General features: G+C 44.1%; 1 protein-coding gene across 1 annotated transcript in view; it reads right to left on the bottom strand.

Annotated features, from left to right (window-relative positions):
- Positions 1-18,607, bottom strand: part of CACNA2D3 (calcium voltage-gated channel auxiliary subunit alpha2delta 3) — an 860,744-nt gene that overhangs the window by 388,484 nt on the left and 453,653 nt on the right. Inside the window, exon 11 of the mRNA XM_054595275.1 lies at positions 14,174-14,287. Within this exon, the coding sequence (XP_054451250.1) occupies positions 14,174-14,287 (114 nt within the window). The remainder of the gene's footprint in view (positions 1-14,173; positions 14,288-18,607) is intronic.

Here is an 18,607-nt window from a genome sequence, read left to right as displayed (position 1 = left end):
TGAAATATATACATCACAGCTCAAGTCAGAGCTTCAAACTGGGAGATGTCTGTGTGAGCCATGTACCTGTCCCTCTAAGGATTTCTCGAAGGCCTGGAGAGACCACCTCTGTGTCGGACTTTAACCCCCTCAGTGAATGGCAGCAACAGGGAAATTCTTAAGGGTTCTGCCTAGAAGAGACAGAAGCAGACCCCCACCCAAGAACCTGCGCCACGTCCCTTTCTCCTGATGTCAGGAAGTCAGTTGTCAATCCCTAGCCTGAGGCAACTCTTGCTAGATTTTTTTGAAGGGGGTCTAGAAATTTTTTAATGAGAAGAGCTCCTAATAGGCCATCTCCTAAGCCCAGAGGAAGGGAAACAATCAGTATTTCTGAGAGAGTTAAGGAAACTATTTTGTGAAGAGAAAATACATTCAGTAAGTATCTCTTTGGCTCACACAGACATCTTTCTGTTTCGAGTCTGAACCAGAACAATCTTCTTTGAAATTCTAAAACCATTACTTTTTTTTCTCCGTCTCACTGAGGCACAAAAACATATCATGTGAAAGCAAAATCAACACGATCCAAACTTAAAAGCCGTAAAGTTTCCACGAGTTCTCAGGGTCAGATTCATAGAGCCAAGGGTTGTGAGTGTCAAGCTTCTGACCCAAAAGATACCAGACACTTGCCCCCAGCCAGGTTTACCCTCTCCAAACCACAAGGCACCTTGGGAATTCATTCTAGGGCCTGATGTGGCCCCAGAAGGCATGTGGCTGTTTAGCTAATCCTCCCTGTCTGTCTCACTTTCAGTTTGTGTTCCAGCACAGATTTCCACATGGGCCTCTTTGCTTTCTAGTAAGACTCGCCAGGCAGCAGCTTCCTGCTGGACAGTCAACACGCAGCTCATACGTGTCTCCCCGAAAGGCCTCATTCATCAGCACCATCGGCTGTTTCATTTTCAAGATAGGATTTCCAAAGGAGTGAAGAGGATAGGACAAAATCTTTATTACATTATGGAACAATGAACAGCAAACCAAAGTCAACTTTACCGTGGAGATCTTGAGAGGGAGTGAAAGGCTCTTGGGGGAGGCCCTGTGCTGAGAGAAAAGCCCAATGTGCTGGGCTGAAGTTACGGCTCATGTTCACTGGTCCCATAAATCTCCTCCCTTCATAGTTTCTATGGAAATGATTAAGGTAAAGGCAGTCAGGCAAATAACAGGTCAATGGCCAACATCAGTTGGCGCTGGGAGCCTCAAGTTTTATCCCGAGATGTGGGAGGAAGTAATACAAGGGTCAGCCTTCAGAAAGAATTTCATTCCCCAAATATACTGGAAGAAGGAACTTCATTTATATGGCTTAAAGGTGATTTCTTCAACAACAAATTTAGCAAAAAATGCAAAGGGCTCCTCCATCATAAAGACCTAGCATCATGAAACAACCATGAGGTGCCAGGAGGTGCCAGGCTCAGGGCCAGTTTTGGGGTTGAAGATCCTTCTTTGTGAGCTGTTGGGATCAAGTTCAAAGGGTAGATCAATTCCTCTGTGCATACAGCACTGAAAACAGAGGCTGGGAGGGCTTTTCAGGGGGGTTATGGGAACCTTGCCTTGGCCTAAACCTACTTGTTCCTTCCTCCCTTCCACAAATGTTTCCTGAGCACCTGCTATGCATCCAGCGCTGTGTCAAGTACTAAGCTTTGGGGGAGAACCAAACAGGAAATGATCTTGGGTCTACTGGAGAAATAAACATTGCAGAGATAATGACACCACTACTGCCCAGACATTCAAGGTGCTGGAAATTCCACTACCTGGAAGCCTTTCACCTGGACACTCTCTGTGTCCCCAAAGAATCCCAGTGGGGGAGCCCTAGGCAGGCTGTATTTGCCCCAGAGCCTCACACCAGGGCAGGATGCTGGAGTACAGGTTAAAGCAAGGGCTTTAGAGTCGAGTCACCTAACCTGCTCATAAGTCAGTTTCCTCACCTAGAAAAAGGATGTACTATAAATATCTATACAGTAAAAGTGCTGCAAGGATCAAACAGGATGATGCTTCCAACATGCTCAGCAAAGCTCTGGGCAGGTAGCATTCCCTCCTTCCTTCTGAAGGCTCCCTGAGCAAGCACGTGTGTCAGGCACTTGGGGTGCATTGGTGGGCAAAATAGGCGCAGCACCCTGCTCTCATAGTGCCATGCTTCCGATGGATGGGACAACAAACAGTTTACTTCCCTATCGTGTTTATTAAGCACATTACAAAATGAAAAATTCTATCACCAAAAGGAAAGCAATGCCTAAGATTTCTGGCAGTTAGGGCCAGGGTAACTTCAAATCTGATAGTCACGGTAGGTGTCCCTGAAAACGGGGGTGCCCGAGTAAGGGCATGAAGGACCTGAGAATTGAGCCAATGTAGAAATCCATATTAAATTATCCCAGGCCAAAGGAACAAAACTGCAGACCTGCCAAGGTGGCCGTGGGCCCAGCGTGCCTGGGAGCAGCGGGCCGCGCAGGGGCCACGGGGGCCGGCCGTGGAGCACAGGTCCGCACGGGCAGTCGCGTCAGGCAGCCTGTGCCGGCCCCCCGGGGCTTTGGCCTAACCTCAGCGTAGAGTGGGTCAACAGCCCAAGTTTGGAGGTTCACGGGCATGGTTTATGTTTAGTTTTCCAAGTGCCTGGTTGCTGTGTGGAGAATAAGCCATGGAGTGCCTACTTCTGATGAAACAAATCTGAGAATTGGGAAGAACTCTGATTCCATCACAATTTATATGCAGGGTGTAAGAGTGGCAGGGGCTGGGGAGACACAGTTGGCTTCCAGGTTCTCTGCCCACTGAGCACCTTTCTGGACAGCAGGTGTTTTCTGCCCTTTTGTCCACCCTGCTAAGTGCCCCCCCGGCCCCTCCTGAGAAGACAATGCAGGAAGGCAGGCGACAGCTCACTGCTGCACCTCAGTGACAGTTTCTGCTACCAGAGGCACGGAGCCCCTGTTGGCAGAGACCTCCATTTTGTTGGCCATGCCAGTGCCCAGTCCATGGTCCGTCACAAACAGGGTGCTGGGAGGCTTCCCACCAAATCATCTACGGAGAGAGTTCTATGAAGGGAGCACAGGAGGTAAGGAAATAACCCGAGCCTGCTTAAGAGAAAAACAAACTAATAGATGCACACAACAGACTAGCAGCCACCAGAAGGGGAGTAGGGGGAGGCGAAATGGGTAAATGGGATCAAATGTATGGTGACAGATAAAACTGGACTTTTGGTGGTGAGCATGCTATCATATTTACAGATGCAGAATTATAATGTTGTAGACCTAAACCATGTTATTAACCAATAGTTCCTCAGTAAAAATATAAATAATAGGAATTAACCACCAAAATAAATATGTAAATAAATAAATCAATTTTAAGATAATATTTGGGGAAAAAAAGGATTGAGAGCTTCCAGGCCCATTCAGCCAGCCACCTGTGTTCCCAAACCTGCCATCCCAAGCTGTGTCCTCCTCTGTTTGACAGCAGCGCAGGCTCCCCAAGGACCTTTGTGCAGATGAACTGCCGAGCCTGGCCCAGGACCCCACTGACCACAATCTCCTCTCCATTACTAATATTCACCGAGCACTTGCTGCCCCCAAGGACTTGCTAAACTCTGGACACTACTCATTTGATCCCCCCCATAACAAGCCTAGGAGGACAATCTGATTCTTGTCTTCACCCCTCTATTTCCTAGATGAGGAAACTAAGCACACGGAGATTCAGTCACTTCCCCAAAGTCATAGCTCAGACTCAGTACAGTCTGGACAGCTGTCCCAGCAGTCTGAGCCCTGACCACCAAGCCAGAACAGGGGCGCCTAATATAAAAGTAACAGTATTTTTAAAATCTCTTTTTTGCATTTCACTAATACACATAGGCTGCTCATCTGAATTGAGAAACACTAGCTATTTTGTATCATTAATTAATAACAAATAGTCAAATAGATCTCAGTACATTTTGATAGGTTCTAGAAGTTTAAATATAAAGGACACTGTACATATGTCTATTCATGAAACAGGTAAAAGGCAAGGCCTACAAATGATTTTAAAATGCAGCTGAATACTTTAATCTTCATATAAGTCAATAAGACACTGCATAAGATGAATCCAGATTTAGGGATTAAAGAGTACTTTCTATTTTCCACATCTTGAAAAAATATTGCTACACCATGCTGAATTCAATCTTGGTACAACTATATTTTAACTATAAGAGCTAAATAGAACAGTTTTAAAGACACAAGTCGTTGGCAATCATGGTGACGATGTTGATGCTGCAGCACTATGTGCTCTACCCACTCTGTGCCCAGCACTGAGGTTGGTAGCACATCAACTTCTTTAATTCTGAACAAAACTGCAAGGTGTGTGCAATTAGCCCCAGTTTACAAATGGGGGAAACAGATTTGTCAGCATCTAGATACCACCCTCTTTCCAAGGAGGCAGCATTACCTCCCTGCCTCTACCCGGTCCCCAAGGGCCCTACTCAACAGTCCAAGAGATAAGAACTTGACATGTCATTAGCCTGCAGGTAGTGCTGAACTTATTCAACAAGCTTCCAATCATGACGGTGCGTGCCATTAATAAGCTAATGCACCTCTGCACCAGGTCCAGGCGGGGGGGCTGGGGTTCTATAACCCCACTTCTGCTCTGCCAGCTGCTTCAGGCCAGGCTCTGCCCATAGGATCAGCAGGGGGAGGCTGCAGGGAAGGAGGATGGAGGAGGGACTTGCTTCCTCCAGTGCACTGTCTTTTAGCTTCCCATTCCCAAGGCCATCATTCCAGCAAGGCTCTGACCCAGCAGGGATAGTTCATTCCAGTAGCAGTGACTGAATCCACTTTGTAGTTTTTCCAACACTCATGCCCTTCAGAGACCCCAGCACCCCTCTCAGATGCCTGGGTCCTAGCCCCACAGGACTGTGCTCTGGACTCAGAGAACCCAGCACCTTCCAGCCAGGGCGCCCTCCTCAGAGGTCTGAGTCTCAGGCCTCCAAGTCCTCTCCTTTTAGCTTCTGAGTTTTAACAGCCTCTCCCCGCTGACCCTCACCTGCACTCCCTCTGCCACCAGCCAGCCACAGGGGTAACAGCCGTTCCCTGATGTTGCTACTTACATGATACCCTAGACTTCTGTTTTTGCCCTTTCTAGTTAACAACTCTTAACATTAAATTCTCTCATTAAAATAACTGGTGGGTTTCTGCCCCTGTCTGGATGCTGCCTGATCCAGCGGTGATATAACTGTTCCCAGAGGCATTTCTCAGAGTGCTTCCACTGAAACAAATAGTCTTTGCCTGCAGGACCATGGAGGGGGCATAAAAACCCTCATAATTCAAAAAGTGTGGTCATGAGCCACCTAATAAAATGCCAATTCCAGGGCTACATCTGCAGAGAATGGAACTCAGGAGACACTTTTTATAAGTCCCCCAACACTGTCAGCCCCTCAGTTTGAGAGCACAGGTGTGGAAACAGTCCGACATGGCAAAGGGTCAAAGCCCTAAGCAAGTGACAATCTTCCTGAGCCTATAAGAAGAGAATGTAAGAAGAGAATGGCAATAGGAGTGTCTACCCATAGGCCATAGGACAGAGCTAAGAATTAAATGACAGGACGCAAGTAAAGTATTTGATTGGGTGCCTAGCAAGGGGGCTGGGTTTGGTGGGATCTGCCCTGTAGAGTAGCTTTTGATATCCATTTAGTTATAGGTATAACTTGAGAATGTGCACTGTCTCCATGTGCTTTCGGAAAAACACAGCAGTGCATGTGTGCAGGGGAGGTGCCACTGGGGCTGTCTTGAGCCCCTGACATGAACCAATCTTTGCGTGGCTGGCAGCAGCCACGCACCAGTGGGCCGTGCTCCTAACTTGTCTCGTCATGTTCTAGCTGGTGTCACAAGATGTCTAATACCAGCAGAAGTAATTAAAAATAAACTGGGAGGCAGCAAACCATTTCGACTCTCCCTTCAGCAGTGAGGGGTTTCCTGTCATACCGCTGACTGATCATGAGAAATGAATGTTCCTGCTATTTTCTTGAGACAGCTTTAGGATTTATTGCCCTGGAAAAAATATAGCAATGATGCAAACTCACCCAAAACTTTCAGACCAAAATGTGACTTCAGTCAGGGAGGAAGAGGTAAAGGGAGGGAAAGGACAGAGAAGTGTAACCACCCAGCTGAGCCTGAAGTAAATCACAGTAAGAAACACAACCATCTTGGAGCATCCACAGGAAGGGAACTAACTAACTTACTAACCGTAACCCCCACCCAATTGCAATCAGTTTTGACGAGGAACATCAATACCAAAACTGTATGCACAGCCCAGGTCTGTGCCTTGTAGCCTGATTCCCCACACGGTAGTCAGAGAGACCTAAAAACAGTCAGTTGTTGCCTCTCCCTGTTCAAGAACCTCCCATGGCTCCCCACTACCTTTGGATCACAATATCAACTCCTTACTGTGCCCATTAAAGGCCAGCAGAGCTGGCCAGTGCCTGTCCTGCCAGCCTCCCCATGACACTTCTCTACACTAACCATGTTCCAGCCACCTGCTCCTCATTCAGCTCCTCACAGACACCTATCTTCTCCTCCTCGGGCCTTTGAAAATGCCATTCCCTCTGCCCCTCCCCCCAGCTCTTTTCACTTCCATGTCCTCTCCTCAGAGAGGCTTCTCTCACCCACCCCATTGCTTGTCTCCTTCAGAAGATTTACCATGAATTCTAATCAACTGGTCTTTTCAATTGTTATCTGTGATCTGCTTTCTGCTCTCTGGGAGCTCTTTGAGCTGCCATGTCAGCTCCATACACCTGGGCTCTGGTACAATGACCTGGGACACAGTGGGTCCCCAGCAAAAGTGTGTTGAATGAATGAATTATCCCCATAAAGCTACATTTGGAGACCCCCTTCTATGGGCAGTATGACCTTAACTCCTTCCCCAGGGCCTTTGGTCTTGGATAAATCCTTTCTCCTCTTAAGTGGCTCAAAGGAAGGCAAAGGAAGTGCTCTGTAAAATCATTTGAAAATCTGACTTATTTTATTTAGCATACCCTCTAAGTTCATCCATGTTCTAGCAAATAGCAAGATTTCACTCTATTTATAGCCAAGAAGTATTCCATCATATATATGTACCACTTCTCCTTTACCTACTCATCTATTGATGGGCACTTGGGTTGCTTCCATATCTTGGCTATTGTAAATAATGCTGCAATGAACATAGGGGTGCATATATTCTTTCTAATTAGTATTTTAGGTTCTTTCAGGTATATTCCCAGAAGTGAAATCGTTGGGTCATAAGGCAGTTTTGGGGGTTTTTTTTTTGAGAAACCTCTATACTGTTTTTCATAGTGGCTGCACCAGTCTGCATTCCCACCAACAGTGCACAAGGGTTCCTTTTTCTTTACATACTTGCCAACACTTGTTGTTTATTGGTCTATCCAAAAGGGCTCCAAAGCCAGGTCCCCAAGCCATTCTGTGATCAAGGGCTTCTCTTTGTCCCCAAATCAAGAGCTGTTTTTGCCTTACTCATCCTTGCCCTCCTCCCCAGGCCTCTGAGGATCCTCCAAGGACCCCTAGCCCTTGTTGCCTCTCAAGGGCCTCACAGCTACAGGCCTCGCTGTTGTTCTGGAGGTAACCAGAAACACAGAACACACAGAGCTGAAACAGAATTCATCTTAGAAGTCCCCTATCCTCTTAGAAGAATGAAATCACTCAGTTACCCCTAGACAGCCTCTTCCTGAGGCCACATGGTGCCCACAGTCCTGATGAGTCCTGAGATTCCCAATCTCTCACATTCTGCAGACCCTCACACACTTTGGGGTGGGAAGGCCAAGGAAACGAATCTATTGTCCAAGTGACAATATGAGCAGAGTGACAGCTCTTTCTCAGACCTGAGATCATGTTGTCTTGCTTTTGCCCACCAGGTGTCTGTGTCCTGGCTAAGGGTCCAGCCTCGGCATTCAACACCTGGCCTGCCACTTCAGATGTACCAAACGCTAGTTTTGAAACTGAATCATTTATGTAGCCTCTTGCTGCCTCGGTTTCCTCATTTATGAAAAAATGGATAATAATAGCACACGCCTGATGGGTTTTCTGAGCAACTCTACATGAAGCATTTAGAATAGTGCCTGACATTCAGCACTCAACAAGAATAGCTCTCTTCAGCCTTGTTTTATATATTTAGCCATAGAACATCAGTTTAAAGCATTCTCTGGTTAAGGGAAGTGCTGGTGCAGGCACATACACTGAACATTCTAGTGCTCCCCACACTTCTTGTCACAGACCCACATGAAGGATAAATAGTACAGGACCATCCAACAGGTACAGAAGGGGCATTGTGTAACCCAAACTAAAATACAGTTATGAACCAATCAGTAGGTCAGTCTGGCCCTACCATAATGGAGGTTCCAAGGGTCCCATTTTATTTGGGCTCAGGGGCTCTCAGCTTTCCTGGGCCTTGTCAAAGAGGAAATCTGGTTCTCTCCAGGTTCCCTGTTACTCCAGCAACCTGAAAGCTGTGGCACTCTGCCATATGCCATGCCACTATAAAGCAGGATTCCAGGGGCAGTTAGGGCCAATGTTCATGAAGATGCGACATTCCAGGCACTGGGTGCAGCCCCTGGCCAGATGTCTATAGCTGGCTTTTCTTCCGAGCAGTCTGTCACGATGTCCTGTACCCCAGCCCTGAGGGCAGTGCTGAATGAGCAGGGGGAGGACAGAAAGGACTCAAAAAAGGTGAAAGGGTAGGTCCCCACATCCAGGAGAGACACCTAGAGCATAAAGAGAGGTATTCGCTCTCCACCCTCTCCACCATTTATAATGTGGCTACTATAGATATTCAAGTAAAAAAGCAATGGGAACATAGGAAGAAACTTTCCTCACCATTTTGAATTCAGCCAATGCATAAAATTCCAAGGGCATCTCAATGACTTTCAACAACACACTAGTTAATTTCTTCAGATCAGTTGTTGGTCAACATGTTCTCCAAGAGCCAGATAGTAAATATTCAGACTTTGTGGGCCACATGGTCTCAGTCACTACTATTCAACAATAGGCTACATATAAACAAATGAGCATGCCATGTTACAACAATACTTTTTATGGATAGTAAAATTTATATTTTATATAATTTTTACATATCATGAAATATTATTCTTTTTTTTTGACCATGTAAAAATGTGAAAAATCACTCATTTGTAGCTCATAGGCCACGCAAAGTAGGCAATGGGTCAGATTTGGCCCATGGGCCATAGTTTGCAACCCTTTCTTCAAGTCACTTGCTTACCATTTCTTACTATCCACTCTGCCTCATCATCAGGGGAAGTACTGGTAAATGACTCCTTGAGGATTTTCTTTAGTTCACTTGGAAGAGCAACTACATAGGTGGCAGGTAGGGCAATTTTTTCTAATTTAAATGCAGGCAGCTTTATTTTTCAAGCAGATCCTAGAATGAATCCTTTCATGTTGAGAAGTTCATATTTTATTCCAAATGTGTAAGCTCTGCTGTGAAGCCACAAGCCAATGGATATCAGGCAAAAGTAAATGGCATCCAATAAATGAATAAATAGCTCCTCATTTCTTCACTCAGAAATAAAATGCTGGCAAGGGACACATTGCATAGGCAATTTCTGCCTTCAGAGACTCATAGTTAAATCACCAATAATGTGTTTCTTCTTCCTACTCATTCTAAAGTGATTTATTAATCAGTTGCCTTAGCAAAGCCCTGGTTAGGTGGTAGATAGCTTTTTAAAAGGACACCCAGTGTGCTCCCCTGGCCTGCTCCCTACTTCCTCCCCTTTTTCCCTTTGGGAAACCCAGTTGCCATACTGTAAGGAAGTCCAGCCTACTGTACTGAGCAAAGGAAACTCACAGGGTGGTCCTGGAGGATTAGACATCACGGGCAGAGAGAGGTCATGGTGAGGGGAACTTGAGGCAGCCTGGCCAAGTTCCCAGCTGCATGCAGATTAACTAGAGACCCCACCTGGCACCATGTGGGGCAGAATTGTCACACAGTTAAACTAGAGAATTGCAAGAATTGCAAAAATGGTTACTTTAAGCCACTATGTTTGGGGATGTTTTCTAGCATTACTGTATAAGTGATTGCTTTTTCTCTCTCCCTTTTCCTTGCTTCTTTTGCTGCATAACAAGTTACCAAAAATGTAGTGGCTTAACTCAACACACATTTGTTATCTCAGTTTCTTTGGGTCTAGAGTCCATGCATAGCTTAGCTGGGACTTCTGTTCATGGTCTCACAAGGCTGCAATCAAGGTGCTAACTGGGCTGTGCTTTCATCTGGAGGTCAGACTAAGGAAGAATCTGCCTCCAGAGTCATTGAGATAGTTAGCAGATTCATCTCTTTGTGGCTAGAAGATAGAGGGCTCAGCTTTTTGCTGACTGTTGGCTGGAGGATGTCCCCAGGCCCTGGAACCTGCCCTCATGTCCTTGTCAGAAGGTCTTCTCCAGATAGCCACATCATCAAATTAGCAAGAAGAGTGTGCCTGTGCTCCAGGGGTGTCCAGTCCCTCTTTCATGGGCTTTCAATTAAATAAAGCCCTCTCACAATAACATCCCTTTTGATTAGATCAAAATCAACTGACTTGAGGCCTTGATTACATCTCAAAAGACCCTCAACTTTACCATATTTTTTTGGTTAGAAGCAAATCTAACCAAACCAGGTCACACCACACTCAAGGTGAGGAGATTATGTAGGGTGTAAACACCAGGGGGCAGGAATCAGGACACTGTCCCAGGGTGACTATGCCATACTCAGCCAAGCTGAGACATGGTACATGGTGGTGGGACTGTTCAGAAATACACAACCTGTCTCCAAGGACTCACCAAATCAATGAAGATGAAAAATATGCCCAGGAATGATTAGAGTACTGGACATGAAGCTATGTTTCCCTTATGACAATTCTGAGAGACTCTAAAGGTTTAGGTTCAGGCAAACAAAAGATGCCTTACTGGAGGAGAAAAAGGAAAACTTAGGACAGGCCCAAGAGAAAGGAACAAATCCCCAAAGGACGGGTAATATAAGTTGCATCTTTGAAACAGCACCTGTTAATCCACACCCGTTAATGCAGAACAACATACCTGTGGGCATGTACAGCATGTGCATGAAGAAGGCTTCGATGAAACAACAGAGTGGTGATGGTCATGGCCAGACAGAGCATGCACTTGTTGTCTAAGGAGGCAGCCTTCTCTTGGCTCTAGCCATTTTTTTTTCTTGGTCATATGAGAATGCTGGCTCCAAAGTGTCAAATTTATCAATTTATGAGGAAAACTAAAACTATAAAATTTTATATACTATAGCCAGATTTTTTAATTGACCAGTAACTGGCCTTATTTTAAACAAAGCATGGGCCAAGAAGCATATACCAGAGCCCTGGATTTGGCTGAAGGAATGGGTCCTTGTCAGGCTGACAGATGGGGAAACAAAGGTGGCAGAGCCCACAGAGTAACTACACACTACACCCTGGACTATGTTTCATGACAGCGGTTCCCCAATGTGGCACTTCACCCACTCTTCACCAGTGAATGCATTACCTGGGAACTTGTTGGAAAGGCACATTCCCAGACCCTGCCGAGCCCTACTGAAACAGGAACACTGGAGACAGGTAAGCAATGATTGTTGGAACATGCCCCCTAATGGTTCTGCTGCTTGCTCAGGTCTGAGAAAGGCTGTCTATGGGACTTGGACTCTAGCCTTAAAATAATTTTTTCTTCTCCTGACCCCATTTTCTGTTTCTATAATCTGGAAGATTACCAACTACAGCATGACACAACCCTCTACTAAATCTCTAGTGTTCAAAAGAACAGAGAAAGATGACTGTTTAAATACTGCCCATCATCTCACTTTAACCCAGGGCTAAATCACATTGGGGTTTTATGTATATTTATTGCCTGTACCTTCACAGAGAAGCCATCATGAAGAGAATATGTATATATATATATGACTATCATAGAACTCTAGAGAATGGAGACAAAAGGAAAGGTATCCTGCTATTAATTTTTAAAAGATTTTATTTATTTAATTTTAGAAAGAGGGGAAGGGAGAGAGAAAGAGAGGGAGAGAAACATTGATGTGAGAGAGAAACATCAATTGGTTGCCTCTTGTATATGCCCAGATCTGGGACTGAACCCACAATCTGGTAAGTGCCCTGACCAGCAACCGAACTTTTTGCTTTGCCAAACAATGCCCAACCAACTGAGCCACACTGGTCAGGGCATGCTATTAATTTTTAATCATATAAAAAGACCCTCTTGCTCCAGAAAGAAATCTGCTTTTGCTTGATAGTACTTTATAAGTAGATGAAACTGTTTTAGGCCAACGTTGAAATTTCCAGGACCCTGGTTCCAATTAATCCAAGGAAGCACCTGGCCTAAAGTCAATATTGTTCCTTTGGAAAGATACGTTGAAATTTGTGTTTTGTCTGAAGAATTATGACTTTGCAGCCCTCATCCTATGCCTCTCCCTGTAAGTAATGCCATAATGTTTAAATACAAATATTCTTGAGCACCTGCTATCCATCAAGTATCACCAAGCAGGAGAGGTCCATGTGATTCTGAGCATGAGACTCATATGACAACACATTTGGTGTTAATGGAGCTGCTTATTAAAAGGATCCTTCACTTTCTTTTATTTAAGATGGTCCTAAATAATTCAAAATACCATTCGACCTATTGTGAGAAATATCCATGACCCCACCTACATGCACCTGTGCTGTGGCCTCCCTCCCGGCCTCTCAGTCACTCAGCCATGCCTTGGGGCTGTACATTGTGTACCAGCCATGTACCCAGCACTGTGCTGTATGCTACAGGCATGTATGATCCTCCCTTCACGTCGCATACATTTATCAGTAATGAACTCTGGCCTCTGCCTGTCCCTGGAAATCATCGCCTGAAATACAGCATGTAAAATCACCTTGTCCAACAGTGCACATCCATCTTATTCAGGATTGAACTCTAAAGTCAGTGCTTATGGTGGAGTTGCATTCACCCAAATTTATTCTGGGATACCTCAGGCAGGTACCATGTCAGGGTCCTATATTCTCTTAGTGAGCCCAGCCCAACTAACTTTTCCTCCAGCCTCAGAAGTGATGGCTGTTTTTCAGGGTGAGCCTCAGGGGAAGAAGTTGGTATCCATGTACAAATGTGTCTTTAAAAACCGGACTCACACTTGGTGAGGTAAGATGCCTATGTTCTCAGAAACACATGGGGACCAAGAATGAACAAGGGAATATGGAACAACATCTCACTCTCCTTCAAGGGTACATGCTCCCTGGATACAGTTGAGAGCATAATTGTCATTTGTCTTCTGTTATTTTGTGCTAAGTGTGTGTGGTTAATTCAATTACCAGAATTAAATATTTAAAATAGAAAAAGCAGGAGGAACTCATTCTGGGTGGTCTCCCACACCTGTAGAGACAGTCAGAGTCGTGCCATTGCCCAGGAGACAGGAAAACACCTTTGTAATACCTCCAGCTCAGCACCCTGCCTGACTGACCCCTTTTTCCTGCTGAAATTCCAACATTTAGGTAGGATAGTGGTCACCAACTGCCCATCTGTTCATCGGTGCCCACTTGAGGAGCTTAGGAAAAACATGGTCTACTGGGCCATATCCTCAGAGATTTTGATTCTGTAGGCATAGAGTAGGGTCTATGTATCCATGACTTAAGAGCCCCCACCAAGCAATTCAAAATGGCTAATACCTTAAGGAACCTCTGGGTTCAGAAACTCAAAAGGTACCAAAAATATTAATATCCATTATTGATACCCTAACACATAAATTCATCAGATAAATAAATATAAACCTGAAAAACAAGTCATTAGAATAGAGAACAAACTCTGACAGGGGTGGGGAACAGCGCTAGAGGGGTGAGCACGGGCAGCAGCTCCTGCGGGTGAGGACGGCTCAAGAAGGAACTGTGGGCACATGGAAACAGAAAGGAGGTGGCCGCAGGACCGCCATGGCTGACCAAACACATTGAACACATCTTTACAGCTTTCTTCTTTCCTCCAAAAATGTTCCATTTTGAGAAAAAGGAAAGCCATAGTTGCATTTTGGTGAACAAAAGAACCCAAGGCTGAGAAACCATAGGTTATTATGAGATTAAATCTACATAGGGCACTTATCTGTGAACAGTCTGGAGGCTTCAACACAATGAAGATTCTCCATGGACTGCACTGTATCGCCAGCATCTGCATCCACTTACCTTTCGCTCTGGCCAGTTGTATTTTGCAAAGATTGTGTCATAGGTATCCACGGCCCCATCGGTGATGAGCATGATGGCCTGGCTGCAGATGCTTCCTTGTCCTGTGTGGTTGAACTATGGGAAAAAATAAGTGAAAAATTTAAAAAACACGCCAGGAAGCTCTGTGCATCCATGAGACTTCAGAGCATGAGGTCTTGGGCTTTGGAAGCCTCAGAAAAGGAGAGGCCATGTGCACCAGCAACACGGAGCCTACACCCCAAGCCTTTCCCTCACATGGATCATCAAATTTACTCTGAGAACTTGGAATGAAACACAGATTGCAGAAGGGACTTCTGAAAAACACACAGAAGGTGGGAAGTAAGATTCTAACACACACACACCCCTCCTATCTTCAAGCGTCGACAGCGCTTCAGAATACAAGCCCAGAGGAGTGGCACAATAACCTTACAGACACACATTAAATGGGCAGCAGACTATGTGCCAGGCAACATCCCTTTCAAACTTTGAGTCTGGTTTGAATGGGTCCAATGGGTACAAGCCGACGATATAAGAAAACCAAGGAGGTTTTGGACATACAGAGAATGAAGTTAGGAACATGACAATTCAGGTTAGAAGTGTAAGCACTCTTTTTTAGAGTTTGTTTTAAATATATATGTGTTAACGTGTAACATTTTGTATTAGTTTGTGTATGATAGTATGTGCAGCATGTTGAAATTCCAAGATTTCCACCAGGGTACAAAACCCTACATTTCTTCAGCTTTCAGTTTTGCATAACATTTTTTTTAAAACTCCAGCCACTGTGAGAGGTAAGCCAGGGTGAACTGCACTCGCCAGAGCTTCATGTGAAGAATTCCCTTAATGAATGTTATTAATGCTGCGGTTCAAAGCAACACTATGTTCTCTAAAAACCCTACAATTACATGATAATGCCAAGGCATGGGAAACACACAAGAAGCCATTAACCTCCAGAAGTGAAACTTCATTCATTATAATCTATAAAGTTTATTCACTTATTCAAAAATTATTATTGAAAGCCCACACAGTGCTGGCAATATAATATACAAAAATCCCTTCTCTCATATAGTTTATATTTTATTTCGTGAGACATATAAAAATGAAGTAAACTTTGTTGTATGTTTAATGCTAAGAGGTGGTGCTGCTAAGAGATAGTGCTGCTAAGAGGGGGAAAAAAAGCAGAGAAAAGGGATAGGAAATGGGAAGAGGGCAACTTTAGAAAAAACAGTCAGGGAAGAGCTCAGCGAGAAGGTGGCATGTGAGTAGTCCCTGAAGGAGGTGAGCGTTTGCAGGAAGGGTGCTCCAGAAGGCAAGCGAAGCAGCGCATCAGACGGCACTGGGTGGGAGTGTGCCCTGCATGCTCAAACTGTGGGCCATGAAACTGGTGAAGGAGAGAAGCTGCTTTTGAATTTGCTACTGGCTCCTGGTGAACCAAAGAGCTAATAAAACATTCAAGTTGAATTAATGCCCAATCTCCACGCACTTAGAATTCTGATGTGGAGCTTGGAGTTTAAGTAACTCAAAAAAAGACTGTAATTAACTGAATGGATGGATGGATAGATGGATGAATAAATGGAAGAAATAAATTTCCTTGTGGCCACATTGGGACAGAACAAAGCCAACTCAAAACAGGCATGGTGCACCATGGTATAGTGAAAAGCATGTAATCCCATCCCAGTACTACAAACTGTGCCTGGGGTGAGCATCCTTTTCTTATAAGATGGGAATACCATGCTTACATGGTTGTTACAACACAGCTTAAATTTCACTATATGCTGGGATACAAGTATAATCTTAATCTTTACTAACTTCTGAAGTAGGTACTATCATCATCCCCATTTTACAGGTTGGGAAACTAAAGCACAGGGAGATTAGCTAACTTGTCCAAGGTCACACAGCTGCTTATCTGCCATAGCTGAGACTTGAACCCAGGCAGTCCAGCAACAGGATCTACTCCCAAGCTCAGCACACTCTAGGGCCTCACAATAAGGTCCTTAAGTAGAGAGGGAAACATGGTAGCACTCCACAAATATTCATTTTCTTCTTCCTTTTCCCCTCTCTATCCTTTCCAGGGCTCCAGGGTCACTTGGCAGTCACCAGGGCTACCACTCTGAGAGTGAGGGAGTGTTCCTTAAATTCTGTGCCCTAGGCACTTGCCTCACTTAAGTCCTGGTTCTGGCAGCCACTTCTGCAACTCAGGCTGGACAGGTGTCCTTGAATTAATGAGCAGACCTGGCCCGTGACACAAACTAGTAGATAGGAATACCTGACAATGAAAGCCGTTGCACCACAAATCCTTCCACATAACTACCATTCTCCTGTTTTTATTGACATAACATTATTCCAGAAAACTCTTGCTGAGGAAAATAAAAAAAAAAAATGCAAATAACTTTATTGCTTATTCCATGAACTTCCTGAAAGAACTGTCCACTCTTTAACAGAAAGCATCAAAGGAAAATTCATAGCATAAGACTCTTTGAACCCGCACCTCAAAATCTTACCCTTGCTGCATCCACCAACCCTACACTATCATATTAAGATTCTCACCGGGTCTTAACCAAGCCTCTTCCCTCTCCTCCACCCTGAAAGACCCATCTTCAATCAGACTTCGCAGTCTCAATAAGTGACTTGGCCTTTTCCATGCTGAGACACCACTAAGATTCTATTGTCAGAGAGCATTTTGTTTGCTTACTGCAGTAGGAAAAAACAGCCTGCAGCCTTGTCTTATCAGCAGGTTGTTCCGGAGGTGTTTTGGGAAGTCTGCATTCAACACAGCCTTCAAGTCACTAAATAAATCCAGTAGCAGGCCACTGAATAAAGGTGATCTATGCTTCAGGTCCCAGAGGCTGTAAAAGGGAAAAAAATCAGGAAAGCTAGGGGATGTTTTTAATGCAATTCATTTGAAAACATCCTGAAAAAAACTCTGCTCCCCTCAAAAAAAAAAAAAAAAAAGTCAAGAAAGAGCAGGAAATGAAGATATCTGAATAATGCAGGCTAGGAGAAGCAACTGCCCAGGGCTGTTTATTTAAAAACATCACTTTCCTCCCTGGCTGAGTCCTTCATATTCTCTGCAGCAATCTGCTGTTGGAGAATTTTGGAGAATGCAATTAAATTCAAACGCTTTGATGAGTAATATCTCTTCTCTTCATATTGCCTGGAACTTTTTTTATTGAATAGCAAGAGTGATGAAAGTGTTTTCCATAATAATAACAATGACAAGGGTCTGATGATGAACTACAATTAGCTCAGTGATTCATCAGTTAGCAGAGAAAATTTCAATGCATCCTGACATTTAAAGCATTTGGTTGTGATTAACAGTCTTTGAAATGTCACCGAATTTTATTTAATTGGCTAAGAAAAATTTTTAAAAGGTAATCACTGCAAAGATCATATTCATCGCCAAAAAAGATAATTGCAGTTGTCACATGACAAGGTAGATGCTAACTACTGTAGCAAACTGGCTCTGTGTTCTTGCAGAATCGAATGAATGCAACAGAGATCAATAACCAGAAGGGTCTTAGAAGTTTATTTGACTGCTCCTTTCACAGCTGTTCTTATAGTAACTTGTAAGCCTTTAAGTCATCTGGGCAAATACTGAAACTGAAATGCAGGTAATTGCAAAACAGAATCAACTTCATTTAGTTATAGTAATCTCTGAACTATTCTAAGTTCCAGCCACAATCACAACTTCAAGTCTGTGTATGTGAGTATGTGTGTGCATGAGAGAGAGAGATAATATGTTTGTGTGTTTAAGAAATAACTTTTTATTTTATATTGGCTTGCAAAGGCAGGCATAATACACAGCAAGAGAAATATATCATGTAAAGATCACATTGGCAAAGAGAAAACAGCTAGAGCTTCACTTTCATTTTCATTTTCATTTTCATGAGAGAATAACCAGCTCTTCTTTTTTTTTTTTTCCAAAGTGCTTGGCTATTCAAAAGCGCAATGGTAAAGGCATTAAGAAAAAATAAAAATAAAAATAAATAAAGAAGAAACGCATAGACACAGAATGGTGATTACCAGAGGGAGACAGAAGAGGGTAAAGAGAGGATAAATGGTGATGAAAGGAGGCTTGAGGTGGTGAGCACACAATACAGTGTACAGACGATGTGTTATAGAACACCGGGAACCTGTATAATTTTATTACCCAATGTCGCTCCCCCTCCTCCCCAAAAAACCCCGATGGCAAGAGATGAAACAGCAATGTCTCCAAGCCCTGAGAAGGCATCTATCCAGGGGTTCAAACCAGAATTTAAAATTGTAGCTTGGCCCTTCATTCTGGCCAGGTATGTTTCTAAATTATTAATAAGCCGTTAAGAGAAATGTGTTGCCCTAAACACTGAGGCTTGCATAAATGTTAATTATCTATAGCTGACAGCCCCTTGGAGTGAGAGAAATGGGATGGCCTTAGGTTCA

This window comes from Pteronotus mesoamericanus, unplaced genomic scaffold (genome assembly GCF_021234165.1).
Source record: "Pteronotus mesoamericanus isolate MK-2021 breed Mesoamerican mustached bat unplaced genomic scaffold, CSHL_Meso_final scaffold_54, whole genome shotgun sequence".
Classification (NCBI taxonomy): Eukaryota; Metazoa; Chordata; class Mammalia; order Chiroptera; family Mormoopidae; genus Pteronotus; species Pteronotus mesoamericanus.
The sequence above is the reverse complement of the archived record's forward strand: the minus strand, read 5'-3'. Positions and strand labels throughout refer to the sequence as shown.